The 15,463-nt window shown below is 40.5% G+C and overlaps 1 protein-coding gene across 1 annotated transcript in view; it reads right to left on the reverse strand.

Annotated features, from left to right (window-relative positions):
- The window catches only part of PPP1R21 (protein phosphatase 1 regulatory subunit 21), a 57,941-nt gene extending 43,493 nt beyond the window's left edge, over window positions 1-14,448 (reverse strand). The window contains exons 1-7 of the mRNA XM_072409733.1: window positions 14,172-14,448; window positions 8,376-8,444; window positions 6,489-6,635; window positions 5,127-5,225; window positions 3,337-3,501; window positions 2,500-2,558; window positions 1,595-1,689 (exon numbers count right to left, since the gene is read on the reverse strand). Coding sequence (XP_072265834.1) covers window positions 1,595-1,689; window positions 2,500-2,558; window positions 3,337-3,501; window positions 5,127-5,225; window positions 6,489-6,635; window positions 8,376-8,444; window positions 14,172-14,228 — 691 coding nt within the window. The 5' untranslated portion in view covers window positions 14,229-14,448. The remainder of the gene's footprint in view (window positions 1-1,594; window positions 1,690-2,499; window positions 2,559-3,336; window positions 3,502-5,126; window positions 5,226-6,488; window positions 6,636-8,375; window positions 8,445-14,171) is intronic.
- Window positions 14,449-15,463: the final 1,015 nt, after the last annotated feature.

The following is a 15,463-nucleotide window of genomic DNA, read 5'->3' on the forward strand; positions in this document are numbered from 1 at the left end:
AAACTTTGAAATTATGTAAATTGTAATTTTTGACTCTTCCGACTCAAAAGGTTGCAGACCCCTGTGTTAGTGCTATATAAATGCAAGGTAGTAAAAAAGTAAAATCTCCCCAAGCCCAAAATAGCCAGTGTGTGACCAGACTACTTGATAAACTGACTATTACTACTACACTGGTAGATATGAAGCATTGTTATTCAAAATGTCATATTTAGTGTATAAGAGATGTTAATAATTTTGTTTAAAAGGGATACATAGATATATTAGATATACAATAAAAAGGCTATAAAACTATGGCTTTCTAAATTAAATATTCAGATTCTCTTTACATGGAACCCTTGGTGGAATTTAGTTTTTTTTTTACACTGTAACTTTTTTATGCTTGCGGTCCAGTTTTTTTTTATTTAGTCGTTTGCAGGGGTTTGTGGTACAAGAGAAACATGGTTGCCGCACAGCTTTTTTTCAGAAAGTGCTCAGCAATGGCAAGAATCATTTCTCTCAGCACAGCATACTTTTAATGACACTAAGGTTACAAATTTCACCTGCTGAGCAGTTCTAATCTTAATTTTAGAATGTCACATTTTTCACATGGCGGTCGGACTGATAATAATTACAACTACCAAACAATGAAAGGGGGGCTAAAAATTTGTGTCAATATGTTAATCACTGAAGAGTTCAAAAATGGATAGTTCTGTACTTCCTGAGATCACCAGGTACAGAAAAGTGCAGAACATTTTAGACATTATGGCAAAATCATGTGCATTGGCAACAGAGATAAGCTTGTTCTGATGCTTCTCCATCAATATCCAGTCATAGGGTGGTGGTGAGAATGATCTCCTCTGCCCTTAAAGCCATCACACTGCTTTATCCCTTTACTTGCTTTATTATGAAACTTTCACTATAAACCCTGCCCCCAACATCTGAGGCTTAAAAAAGTCTACACTCTTCTAAAAAGCCCTACCACAAGACATGTGGAATGAGCTGGTAAAAATTTCTGCACATTTAACCAAACATTTGTTAGGTCAATCGTTAACATTAGATACATTTGTTCAATTTATCCCAAAGGTAAGGTTGAGGGCAAAGCTCTTAAAGTTCCTCCACACCAAACTCATAAACCCATAACTTTTTGGAGTTGACTTTGTGCACCAGGGAACAGCCATGCTGCACTATAAAAGGCATCGTCCCCAGAACTGTACACTCTTTACATGCTGTAGTATCTACAGTACATTGAATATGCCTGAATTGAACAGTTTGGAGGGATGTTCACATACTTCAGCCACATATTGTAGCTGTGATATTCAAGAGCCCACAAACTTTGGGCCATGAAGAGTGCAACACTGGCTACCGCCATGAAGTCTAGAAAGTGCAGCTGAAAGATATCAAATTGTTCTAGCACTAATAAAATAATTACATATAAGTGCATCCAAAATAATACAATTTAAACAAAAAAGATTTTTCTGTACAACTCTATTAAACACATTATTCATATACCCCAAGTTTTGTGTATAACCCATGTACTGCATATATTATACCAAGATTATACATTCAATAAGATAAGTTAACATTCTATCACCTTGTGAAGAACATACAGACTTACTTGTGTCATTAAAAGGTACTTTTTCATTAATGGTATACAAAGATTCCTCCAGACGACTGCTCAGGTCCACATGAAGTGTCTTTAGCTGATTTTGACTAAGAAGACAAAGAAACCACGAAAGGAAAAAAATAAGTGTGCTACAGATTAAAAAATAAAATATATTTTATTTTCAGCCTTTGCCACGCTAGGTCCAGATTTGAAGCTCAGCTAGGACACTGTGTTTAGAAGTTTGTATGTTCCCTCTGCGTTTGCAAGGGTTTCCTCCCACAACCCAAAAACATGTAATTAGATTAACTGGCTTCCCCTTAAAATTGGCCTTTTACTGTGTTAATGACTATAGTAGCGGCATTACATTAGAAGGCCCTTTGAGGGACAGTTAGTGACATGATAATGAACTTGGTAAAGTGCCTCTTAGTGAGTTTGATCTGCAGCCTTGAGGTCTGTTCTATTGGATGTTTAGCTTACTTTATATCAATAAATTGTATATTTAGTCAAATTTCTTTAATGTTTTGGATAGAAAAAGATTAACCTTCTATCAAGATTTTATTGTTGTCTGTGTCCCCCGTTGGAGAGACTTACCCCTTTACTTGTACTAGTGACCACTATACCTGAAAAAACTGGGAAATAATCCAACATTTTACTGTTGTCCCCAGAACAAAAGGTAAGAAGAAATCTAACAATGAGGATACCTGTTCCACTGATAATTATAAAAGGATACCTCGCACTGTGGGAGATTTCCTCTACTTGTTTTATCTTTGGGACAGAATGTGAGGGAAGTCATGAGGTTACCATAGGGCAACACAGACTGGACAGTTTCCAGATGATTATAAATAAGGTCATGAATCTGTTATGTAAGTGCACAATGCTCTAAAGCATCATCTATGTGTTAGCACACAAACACTTACCAATCTTCTGATCGCAGTCTGCAGTCTTTTGCCTCTTTATCCAAAGCCAATGCTTTCACCTGCACAATGCAACACATCATAAACACGAATAATTTCAAGATGATAAACTAACAGCAAAAGGTACCAATTTCAATACATAGGAGAAGCTTATTGTTAGAGCCTAATAGACTTAAACCAGAACTTAAACGCAGGCAGGATCTTTATTGTAGAAGGCATATGCAATGTCCCTTCAGCAATAAAACAAATGTATTTGCTTGTTAGCAAACTTCTTAATGTACATGGAGCTGCACAAGCGAACAGCAGTGTACAGTGTAGTGTGCATATCTGGCTGTTGGGAATGAATAAACTGCCGGCCTGGAAAATCATAATGGCCAAGGACCCTGAACACAGAAGAGGACCAGAAAAAAAAAAAAAAAAAGAATGCAATTTGGAAGGTAGGTTTACTTTATTGCAGAAGAGATATAGTCTGTCCCTTCTGTAATAAGGAACCTGTCTGCTCACAACCTTTTATTTTAGTCCTGATTTAGGAACTGCTCACTTTGAAGCCATTCCTGCTCCTCAGCATCACAATTAGATTCTAAAATCTTAAATAATTCTATGTGGTGACACTACAGCCTCTGTTTTCACAGAAAGGTCTTCTGAAGAGGTGATAAAAAATAAAAATACAATGTGAAAGGAAAGGTGTTTGACAATCACTTCTCTCTAAATGTCACTTCCTCACTATCAGCATTTTCTTTTTGCTCCACTCAGCAAAGAACTGTGAGGAAGGAAGTTGGGTCATGTATAATGCAAGAGTTCCCCAGAAAAACAAAAAAAGGTTGAATATATTCTGCTTGCCTCTAACTTTGCTTTGTCAGTCTGTAACTTCTCGATAGTCTCCATGTATTTCTGCTTCAGGCCATCTAAGACAGCTTGGTGCTGTGCAGCATCCGCTTCCAGGACTTGCAGTCGGCTCCTCAATTCTTCTTCTATCTGCTTGTGCTTCTCGCTGGCCTCGAAAAACTGCAAGACAACAGACAATGACAAGTGTTATGTATGTGGTCACAAGTGAAATAAAACTTATTTTTTACAAGAAAAAAAATCCTCCATTTCCCGCTTGTAATATGAACATAAGTTGTGTCAAGGTCACTCAACTGAGGGATTGCAGAAAGCCCCATGAGTCACTTTTTTTCCTGGATGGACAACATTCTATTGGAAGTGAGCATTATTATTGGTGACAACATCATAATCCTCTGTAACCCACTGTAGTCCCTACAGAGTTGTCACTCTTTATTAAAACCGCTCATGGACTGGCAAGATCATTATATATTTGTGCAGTGAAAATATTAGCTACAATGATAAACTTCTATTTTTATGGGAGACTTGACAGGGAGGCTTTTGGATACAGTTGTACTTTAATAAAAACTTCTAAAATCTAATTTCAGGTTGTTGAGTTCCCTGATTTTTGACAAATTAGGCCATGAGACTGAAAAGGAATAAGCAGATTTATTATAGAGAACAGTACATGGGGAAATATCTGCCAATGCTTAGGTAAGCCATAATTTCTCAGCAATGTTAAGAAATTCTCAATGTGAGTTGATAGGTGTCATTATGGCGAGAATATATATATACATACATGGTATCAAAACTTCTTTTACAAATAAACAAAAACCAAAACTATGGTAGTACTAAAATTCAGTTCAGAACTAACAGAAGATAAAACAATCCAATTGTCCAAATTGGATGCCAAAATTGGTTAACCAAAAAAATGACACCAAGATTAGCTATACAAAAAATGACAAAGGCTACCAGAGAATTTGTCTGGGTATAACTATAAGAACACATGCATTTATGTTTGGTAAGTGAAGGCAGGGCGCACCACCCGGCACTTTTCAGTAACCACCCAGCTGTTTTTGGGTGCCTACTGAACAATTGGCTCATAATGCAGGGGCTGCCAACCACCCATCACCCAGCTTAAAAAAATTTCTGGGTTGAACCCTGGAAGGGATAGGTAGAGACAATAAATTTTACACAACTGTGGGACACCGGACACTTTGTATTGTAAATGATATTTTGTACTTACTTATTGCACTTTCTGCATGTTTGTGTTTATGTAACAAATCACAAATGCCAAAAAATCCCAGTTTGATTTGGAATTTATGTTGCAAAGTAATTACTAATACAAATAAAGCAATATCTAGAAATTTAGGATAAGGTAAGACTAAGTAGGGGAAAGTGAGCAATCTGTTTACATTTGCCTAATTTTTTTCACTTGCAATCTAATATTATAAAATACTAGAATAGGAAGTATTCCTAGAACTGGGCACACTGGGAAAAATTCTTACTTCATGTTCTTAAAACGCCTATAAAGTTTGGGATTTCCCATTAGTTAGGGAGAGATGGGAGCGTATGGGCGGTTTTATTAATGTTATTGGGTGGGGTTTTTGGCACAATTACTGATGCTTGCAGTAAAAAATGGCTGGCATTTATTTATTTATTCTGTATATTAGGCTGTCTACACAGAGATTAAACTACATCAAAAAGCAATTCTTAGGTCATTTAATATATAATACATGTGAACTTCACATAAATGTTCAGTTGTTAACCAGCACTTCAGAATGGTCAAAATGTCACCAATGGGTAGTGACCTGGATGTGAAGCCTTTCATTTTCCTCGATCTTCTTCTGCAGATCTTCATCAAAGACACTTTTCTGTTCCTGAGTCAACTGAGAGGACTCCATGTGTTTCTAAAAGAAATAAAATATAGCAATAACAAATTAAAATGCATGTTTTTGAATAATCTAATGTGAGAAAAGGAAAATTTGGTGATGATGTAAATAAACCTTTTTAGAGACTGAAGGAATAATTGAAAATACACTCAGAAGAATGAGGTCAATTGATTGCTACACCAGGAAAATACTCCTTTTACTGCCAGAGAGCTGGTTAAAAAGAACGGAACTGTGAAAAAGACACCTTCCTCCCTCAGAATATTCTACTTGAAAGACTCAGGGTGTATAGGGAGTCTGTGGCCATACAATAGACCTAACAGGAATGGAATGCTTCCTTAAGGGATGCCGTCATTATGGAGAAGAACATTATTTCCTTATCAGACCAGTGATATCACACAGTGACAACAAAGTACTCTGGTGCTTGGAAATGAATTTGTGAAGTGTCCCTTTTGATCATCATACCTGAGTGAACCCAGAGTTACCAGTAAAGAAATCCCTGCTTCCCACATAACCATGGTTCAGAGTAAACAGTCCAGATTGGCTATGGGTTTGACTCACAACAATGTTTTTATTTATTCCTAAAAAGGCAGCCATTCAGTAGGGCTATAATCACAACAGCCAAAAGGTCGTGGTGTGTTTAACGTCTTCTCATGCCACTGCCACTTTTCCCAGTGGCAGCTCTATAGACAATAAATGGAGGTGGCAGATGTCAAATTTGCAGACACTGGTTCTTTAGGAACAAAAGCTGTGATTAACAGCTAAGAGAGTAACTGAGCAGCTGAAAAAGATGAAAACTGAAGTAGAAGATGAAAAGTGTTATTTCACTGCACAATAAAAGGTTCTCAAGTTCTGTGGCTGGAAGTCAGATAGGGTCCACCTTATTTTCGGACATCTAGCAGTATTTAGCCCTCTCCCCTTCATCCTGTCTGTACCTGACTTACCAATTGTATTTTAATTCTTAAAGGCTCAGAATCACATGAGGGTGTTACCAGCATGTTCGCCCACTTCTCCAGACTGACATTCATTCGCTCATTATGGCATTTTGATATCTGCTTGACTCAACCCAAGGGCCAGCTCATTTCTTGCATAAGGGATAAGGGCTCCCGAGCTAAATAGTACCCACACTCATTTATTTCATGATTATTTAGGGTCCTGAAGGATTATCTTTCTAGAGGAAAGGCAGCTTCAGTTTGCACATTGGGAAGACATGACCAAAGGATTAGGCATTTGTCATGTGATCTTTGCCGTGGATGTTGACTACATAGGTTTAAAGCCATATACCTTGGTCTTCTTGCCCTTGTTTTCCATCGCTGACAACTCTTCTTGCAGAAGCTCCACTCTCTTGGCCAGTTGCTGGTTTCTAAAGGTCAAACTGTCCATCTCCTGTTGTTGTTTTCTCACAGATTGATCTTTCATCTTTAGCTGTTCCTGTTGCAAAAAAAAAAATCTGAGGTAATGCTTTACAATGTATTACAAGGACATGAACATTAGGGGTAAACCTTTTAAAGTAACTTCACCAAATATTCACTGGTATTTGAAATAAGTGCTTTAGGAATATACAACTGTAATAAATGTCACAATCACCTCCCTAAAACCTAACAAACCTGTATTCCCTGTACATTTATCATTGTCACAAATTTGACAGAAGAATGCCGTAGCTGTATTAGCAGTAAAATCTCAAGGTTTGTTGTTGGCTCCGTCTGGGTTCTCCCCAGTGGACTCTACCGGACCTCAAACTATGTTACAAAGACCAGAAGAAGGAAAGGTGTTCTGCAATCTAAAAGGCGAATGTAAAATCTTGATGGCTTACATGCAGTAAAGAAGCATTGTCAGAAGAATTAATAGCTCTGTGGATATTTATAAGATAATTTAACAGATAATAGACTGTGTTTGCAATGTTTTTAAATAGGCAAAATGTGGGATTTGCCCTTAATCCCATCTATCAGTGTTTAAATTTTATTTATATATAGACATACAGCTAAGGGGGAAACCTAAAATGATCTTGCTGCATACAATATATATGTCTAGGAGGCAACAGAATTTTTTTACTACAGCATACTGTAAATACTGGTATAGTTTGCATAGCAAGAAGCTGGAAGCAAATCACTCCTCAGACACAGAGCCAATGGCAGGGTTCTCCCCAGGCCCTTTTAGCTGGGCGCACCGCACCACCCAGCACTTTTCAGCACCCACTCGGCTGTTTTTGGGTGGTTACTAAAGAGTTTGGTCACAATACAGGAGCTGCCACCCACCTACATTTTCTTCCCACCCGTCTTAAAAAAATTTCTGGGTTGAGCACTGAATGGTATAATGGGCATGGAGGAACTGCATTCCTTAAAGACCATTTAGGAAAACCTGTTTCTACTGCATAATTTTTAACATATCATGGAATTCTCTATCAGCTATAACACACCTGGACTCTGGTCAATAAAAAATAATCAGATAAAAAAAAAATGTAAAAATCTAACTCTTAATTTCACCGTCTGGTCAGGGAGATGGCAATAAAAGAGACTCTGGAAGTGTGAGGGTGGGAGGCAGAGTTACAATTGTACATGAACAGTCAAAAATCACACAGAACATTAAAGAGGAACTAAATTAATAAAAAAAACATAAAAATTGCGAGCAGCCAGGGTCTTTATTGCAATAGGGACAAGATCTGACCTGCCTGCTCACAATCATTTCTTTAAAGTATACTGAGCTGTGAATGTGCAGCTCAATGCACCATCTTGGCATAGCTGGCTGTCATGATTGAATGAACTGCAGCGCCCAGGAGCTACCATATTCCAACCTGGCCAATAAAGATTGCAGAAGATCCCGGATCCAGTGGCCTGGAATACCTGGCTGAAGATGTTGCAGTTTTTGAAGGTAAACTCAGTTTCTGCATTCCCGTAAGATATTCAGTATCAATTGTCCAAATATATCACAATGCAAGATTTCAAACTTCACCAAAGTTTTCTGAATGCAATTGGTTTAGCAGTCTTGCAACCCTCAATGTGTTGTAATATTATTGTAATCAATTTAGAATTTAAGATTGTTTGCACAGAATTCTTACTTTTCATCTTGACTTTTGTACCAAGTTAAATAACTGTTCTCCTGCCAACTAAAGTCTATGCTTAACGAATGAAACAATGGATAAAAGTCTTGGCACCATGAATAATTTATACATACCTTCAAAGCTGCAGAATTAGCTTGCTCATCCAAAACAGCTTTCTTCAGCACCTGGTTCTGTGCTCGCAGCTGAAACAAAATAGCAAAAAAAGTTATTTCAAATCCATATATGCATTCATTAGCTCTCTGTGGCAAAAACATTTGAAGATTATGAAGTGTTCTTAAGAGGACCTGTGAGAGTAATAAGAAGGGAGCTGCCTTTGGCGGGTTCATCAAAGTAATGCTTACCTCTGTACCCAATAAGTAACAGAACTGAAGCAAGCAATAGGAAGCTTTGTAAGCTCTTCTGGGCAGGGTCCTCTCCTCCTCCTGTGTCAATGTTTGTATCTGTCTGTCATTTGCAACCCCTATTTAATGTACAGTGCTGCGTAATATGTTGGCGCTATATAAATCCTGTTTATTAATTATTATTATTATTATTATTATTATTAATAAAATTAATAATAATAATAGGAAAAAGTTCACCGGCCGCAAGTCAAATGGGCCTGATTTATTAAAAGTTCCCCTAGACAGAGAAGATAGAATATCATGGGAGGACCTGGGTGCTCCAGCAAACCTGGGATGGATCTAGTCCAGGATTGAAAACATTTGTTTGCTAGATCACCCAGGTTCATCTTCTCAAGCCATGGGGAAATAAATCAATGACTAGCTAGATATTAAAGCCTGGAAGTGAAGGATTATAAACCTGCACCTTTAAAATGGATCTATATTCACCCGACTCACCTGTCTGAATTGCAGCGCAGGATGCCGCCATTTTCCAGACGATCTCCTGCAATCCTGATTGGGCCGTGTTAGGATGAATGAACTCCCACAGGAGTTCTTTCACCCCCAACACATGTATAGGGAAGCCAAGATTGTGGGCTTTCTCTAGCAACCAAAGTTGATACTTGGCATATGCAGCTTAACTTTGACAGCAGTGATCATGCAAGTAAGACGCATTAGTACAGAAGGGACATCGCCTGTCTCATTCTGCAATATTGACCTGCCTGATCATACAAACCTAAAATTGCAACTTTAGTTATCCATTGTCTTGTGCCAGCTAAAATGCAGAAACATAAAAAGACTCAACACGTCATAGTATCATACATGCTACATTGTTCGGCAAATGGCCTAAATTTTCTTTTTTTTTAATATATATATTTCTGGTCTACTAAAATTTAAAAATCTTCCCATAGAAGAAGGTTCTTCTAAACTTTTCTCACTGCCATGATATCCTTTTATCATCATGCATTTTCCCAAAAAGCAAGCTGGATATTTTAATATATAAACACACAGGAGGACCAAGAGATAAAAAAGGATGTATAGGAAGAAGTCATTCTATATGGGGATTTTAGCATGAAGGAGAAGGACTGGCTCCACTTCAATACATTCATTTTATTATATCCAGGACATGGAATAAAGGCGGCATTTCATTTGTGCACCGAGCTCGGTTAATCCAATCCAAATGCCCAATCATGTCATTCACACTGCAGACTTCATCCTCATTCCACACTGTACTCAGCTTCCGAAAAATGAGAAATTTCATTCACTTCCACAACAAAACAAAAATTAACTTTTCCAGTTTGGTAGCTGACCAAAGTCCACTTACGAGTAATGTATTATGGCTGAAAAATGACAAACTTTGTTTATAATTTACATCTATAATATCTACAAGTACTTTAAATGTTTAGAGCGGTGTTCCTCAACTAGAGGTTCCTCCAGAGGTTGCTAGGGGTTACTTGAATAATTGGTGCCTCTTGGATAAGTTTAAGAGACACCAATGATCTTTGGCTATCTGTAAGGGTGACATTCTTCCTACTGGGGAGCAATGTAAGAGATATTTATCCCATTGACCACCACACTAATGTACTATGATCTTTGGATATAGTAATTATAGCCGAGGTCTGCCCAGTGTGTTAAGCACCGTGCACCTGTTTTTTAATGTATTTTTATGTTTTTCACGTCACTGGTGTGGTATTTGTTGCCACTTTACTTTGATAGAGGGTGCTATTCCCTTATGGGCTAGCCCTAACGTCTTGGAGAGTGCCTTGGCCTAACAACCAGGCACTCTCCCTTAGTGGGAGTGTCTCTTCGGGAGAGCTCCCAGCTGTGTATCTGTTGGGACCTGCTTAGGCGGTCCCAAACAGAAAAGGCCCCTCTCTGGCTTCGGCCAGGGGGGCAAGTAAGTCCATCCCAGCTTCGGCCGCGTGGGCTCAGTACTCAGCCCTCGTCTGCAGCTTGGCTTCGGAGGGTCTGGGGAAAAGAGTGGCCCTTCCTCTTTAGAGGAGGGATCACAAATAGTACCCCAGTGCACATTTTTTGTGTGGTGTTTTTGCACTAACACTTTTTTTTACCAAGCACGGGGTGTGTTTTTAGCACGGATCGCGAGATTTGAAAAAAAAAAAATTATAGCCGAGGTTCCCTGAAGACCTAAAATTTATTTCAAGGGTTCCCCCATGTTAAAAAGTTTGAGAAAGGCTGATAAAGATTCTACCAATAATTAATGTGAATGCAAATAATAAGACAGCTGATTTATAGAGAATAAAATCAGCAGACTGTTCATGGCTCGCTTGAATTATCCAGGCTTCAAATTAAAACAAAAAAAAAAAACAAAGGAAAAGATAAAATGTCTGCTAGCTCTGTTTATTTATTTATATAACCCTGTAGCGGGACATCGGAAAAATAAGCATACTGAATACATGTACCTCATTCCCTTTCCTATTGGTAGATGGGACCCATCGGGATTTTTATGGAGTTTGTGAGCATTTTGTGAACAAAAGTTAACCATTATGAAATGTTTGTAACTAAGAAAAAGTTCTGCTCAGCACTTCTAGGTAATAAAGTTAAAAAGACCTTCTAAAAAGATGCTCACAGGGGCAGTACAACACAGAAAAGGGGAACCAAGAGAAAAAGCATTTCTAAGTAAAATGAAAAAATCGAATTTGCTGAAATCCTTGCTGTACATGATCACATTTACAGGTGAGTGTTCTCCCCAGCCGCTTCTAGCTGGGCGCACCACCCGGCACTTTTTAGTAACCACCTGGTTGTTTTTAGGTGGTAACTGAAAAGTTGGGTCACAATACAAAGACTGACACCCACTTCAGCTTCTTCCCACCCAGCTTTAGAAAATTTTGTTGCAGGTTGTTATGTTAAGGTAGCTATGTAAAACAAAAACTGGGGTTTGATATGGTCCAATATTTCACTTTTTCATTATTCTTCAGAAGTTATCACTATATTTACAAAGCTTTTAATAAACATATATAGGTTGTCATGTTATCCATACATCACATCTCCAGATATTGCCTGGAGTGTGCTGATGCGTTTCGCTCTTTTATGCCCAAGTCCATTGGAAGGTTAAAACAGAGAGGACTGAGCAGAATCTAATGAAGGATTTGCCTGGATCCAGAAGAGCCCTCTGACCAGCAGCCGGACCCAGCAGCTTCTCCTTGTTTTCCTGAAGGAGAAGGGGGTCAGTCAGGAACTACTTGGCACACAAACTTCACTTATAGCGGACCTATCACCGATCTCAGGCATGCACAAGAAGAATATCATGCGCAGTGATATCGGCTCTTTTTTTCACCATTTTCAGCAGCTACGTCACCAAATCTCGCGCCTTCGCATTGCGAGATCGGGTGATGTAGGCAGAAGCCAGAAAAGTAAAGTAAAGGTGAGTTGTTTTTTTTTTGTTTTTTTTCAGTTTAGTTAAGTTTTAATGCTTTTGTTAACCTCCCTAGAGGTAACCCTGAGTGTGATTCGGGGTAGAAAAAAGTTGCTAAAAGTGGTAACCCCGAGTCACACTCCGGGTAGGTAAACCTATAGGAAGGTTAGTGAATAGAGCGCTTACCTGATCTGCCGGCGTCCCACGTCGTCCAGCGCCGCCATCTATGTCTTCTTTCTTCTTCCTTCTGCATCCGATGAGTCACTGGGGAGTTCCCGGTGACGTTGGTGCGTGTGTACGTTGCCGGTGAGGCGGGAAACTCAAAATCCATTTGTATTGCATTCAATACAAAATAACTATATTGAATGCAATACATTTGATTTATATGTGTAAAAGCAGTACATTGTTTTCAAGAACATCTATTTTACAGTATATATATTACTATGAGTATAATGTGTATTTTTTTTTAAATATATAGATTTTTTAATTTATTCAATTTATTGTTTTTACATGATTTTGCCTTTCAAACTTTATTAAAATCATACTATTTATATTATACTGTAAAATAAATTTTCATGAAAAACAATATACCGCTTTTAGACATAAAAAATCGGAAAGAAATGAACCGCTAGGGAGGTTAATTAACAGACCCAAAGCTTAATATTTACACACAAAATGCTCATTAGAACTGCTGGCTAAAACCAGAACTAAAATCCGCTGCTCTCACCTCTCCTTCAGCAAGGTGCCGTTGCGGACATCTCTGTCCGTTTTTTATAGGTGCAGCAAAATGCTAAGAACATACACTGAGTGCATATACAAGGTCAAAGACATTATTAAAAAAAGATTGGAGCTCTTATTGCAAAAATACAAAGACATAGAGAAGCAGTGATATCTATGCAGAGGTCTGATATGCCCCCTGGTGAGTCACAGCCTGAGCTCACCAATCAGAAGGAAGAATGGGGGAGAACACGGAACACTTGTTGTTTTGATGAACCTATTATGTATTTTGCTGATTTACACTAAATGTACATAGATAATGTGATAATCTCATCAACCAATCCCAACATCCTCAGGGTAAAGAATTCCGATAAAAAAATAAATGAAAAAAAAAAGAAGAAGAAAAGGTGTCAATAGCACAGTGTTTTCGGAGTGTAAATATTTATACCTACACAGCTTGGGTGACAACAGCAGTGATCATTGGGGTCAGTGATCGTGGACACAGATGGGTGACAGTGGCAGGCAGTAATCGTGGACACAGAAGGGCGGCAGTGATCAGGGACGCTGATGGGTGACAGTAGAGGCAGTGATCAGGGACTCCGATGGGCGGCAGTAGTGGCAGTGATGAGGAATGCCAATGGGTGACAGTGGCGGCAGTGATCGTGGACGCCGATGGGTGACAGTGGTGGCAGTGATCGTGGACACCAATGGGTGTCAGTGGTGGCAGTGATCGTGGACACAGAAGGGCAGCAGTGACAACAGTGATCAGGGACACCGATGGGTGACAGTGGCAGCAGTGATCCTGGACGCAGAAGGGCGGCAGTGGCGACAGTGATCAGGGACACTGATGGGTGTCATTGGCGGCAGTGATCAGGGAGGCAGATGGGTGACAGTGGCGGCAGTGATCGTGGATGGAGAAGGATGGCAGTGATCAGGGACGCAGATGGCTGACAGTAGCGACAGTGATCAGGGGCACTAATGGGTAACAGTGGCGGCAGTGATCGTGGATGCCGAAGGGTGACAGTGGCAGCAGTGATTGTGGACATCGATGGGTGACAGTGGCGGCAGTGATCGTGGACGCAGAAAAGCGGCAGTGGGGTCAGGGACCAGGGGCACCGATGGGTGACAGTGGCGGCAGTGATCAGGGGCACCGATGGGTGACAGTGGCGGCAGTGATCGTGGACGCATAAGGGTGGCAGTGATCAGGGACAGTGATGGGTGACAGTGGCAGCAGTGATCCTGGACACAGAAGGGGCGGCAGTGATCGTGGGCGCCGATGGGTGTCAGTGGCAGCAGTGATCGTGGATGCAGATGGGTGACAGGGATGCCAATGGGTGACATTGATGATGGTTGTAGGTTGGTGTCACTGATCATTGGTATATGGTGTCACTGATCAATGGTGTAGGTTGGTGTCACTGATCACCGCTAGGGGGCCCCCTCACCTTGGAGTACTCCTGTGCCAGTTTCTGGTATTTGCCCTGTAGCTCCCCGGTGGCCATGGTGGTTGCAGTGTCGGTCGGTCAATGTATGGGGCCGGTAATAGAAGCAGCGGCTCTCGGATCACGTGATATGTAACTCTCGGCTCCGCCTCTACCATCCCTCCCCGCCGTACCCGGACACCAGCCGCTGCCTCCAGTGAATGGATGGACGGCACAGCGCGACAACCGGAAGTCACACAGCAAAACACTTCCCTGCTTCCTCCGGACCACGCCCACGCCCGTCACTCTTAGCCAATGGACGAGCTGGGCGTGACCCTCCAATGACAGCGGCCCGATAAAAAGACGTCTTAGAGGAGAGCTGTGATTGGCTAGTTGAAACAACACACTGAGTGCTGCTTTCTGATTCGCTACTGGCAGGGGATGCTGAGCTCTGAGCATCTCTCAGCTGGTTGCTGGTGTTGGGCAAATTGTATGGAGACCCTGAGAACCTTACCGGGAAATGTCTGTGTACCTTCATCAGCAGCAAAGTGTACAGAGGTCAAGTGGAGGCGTTATTCACACAGCCAGAAGCTTTTCTCTGCATCCCTGGAGTAGCTGGACAATTCAAAAAATAATTTGTATTAAAAAATAAAGAAATAAAATAAGTTGTCACTCTTCATCCTGCTCTAATAGATCTCTTCTGGGTTGAGTGAGGCCCTGTGTCATGTACACACTTCCTGTAAGTACAGGGTGTCATGGACACACCCCCTGGGAGCAGGCCAGCCTGGGATCACAGTGCTGCAGAAAATGACACTGAAATCACTACATGATGACCCCCATCCATAGGCCAACCTCTACCTGGTTTTAAAGCTCACCCAGGAACACCAAAGAAAGCTTTGAGTACATTTAGGTTCAAGTTAGCTATAGGCAGGAAAGGAGCAGATCAGGGATTGGAATTATAGGTACATTCCCAAATCAGTGGAGCAATTTTATGATCTGGGGTGCCTGTGAGGGCAGTATTATGATCTGGGGTGTCTGTGGGAATAGTGTTATGATCTGGGGTGCCTGTGGGAGCAGTATTATAATCCGGGGTGTCTGTGGGAGCAGTGTTATCATCTGGGGTATCTATGGGGGCAGTGTTATGATCTGGGGTGTCTGTGGGAATAGTGTTATCATCTGGGGTATATATGGGGGCAGTGTTATGATCTGGGGTGCCTGTGGGGGCAGTGTTATCATCTGGGGTATCTATGGGAGCAGTGTTATGAACTGGGGTGCCTTTGGGGGCAGTGTTATCATCTGGGGTATCTATGGGAGCA

This window comes from Pyxicephalus adspersus, chromosome 4 (assembly GCF_032062135.1).
Source record: "Pyxicephalus adspersus chromosome 4, UCB_Pads_2.0, whole genome shotgun sequence".
Taxonomy (NCBI): Eukaryota; Metazoa; Chordata; class Amphibia; order Anura; family Pyxicephalidae; genus Pyxicephalus; species Pyxicephalus adspersus.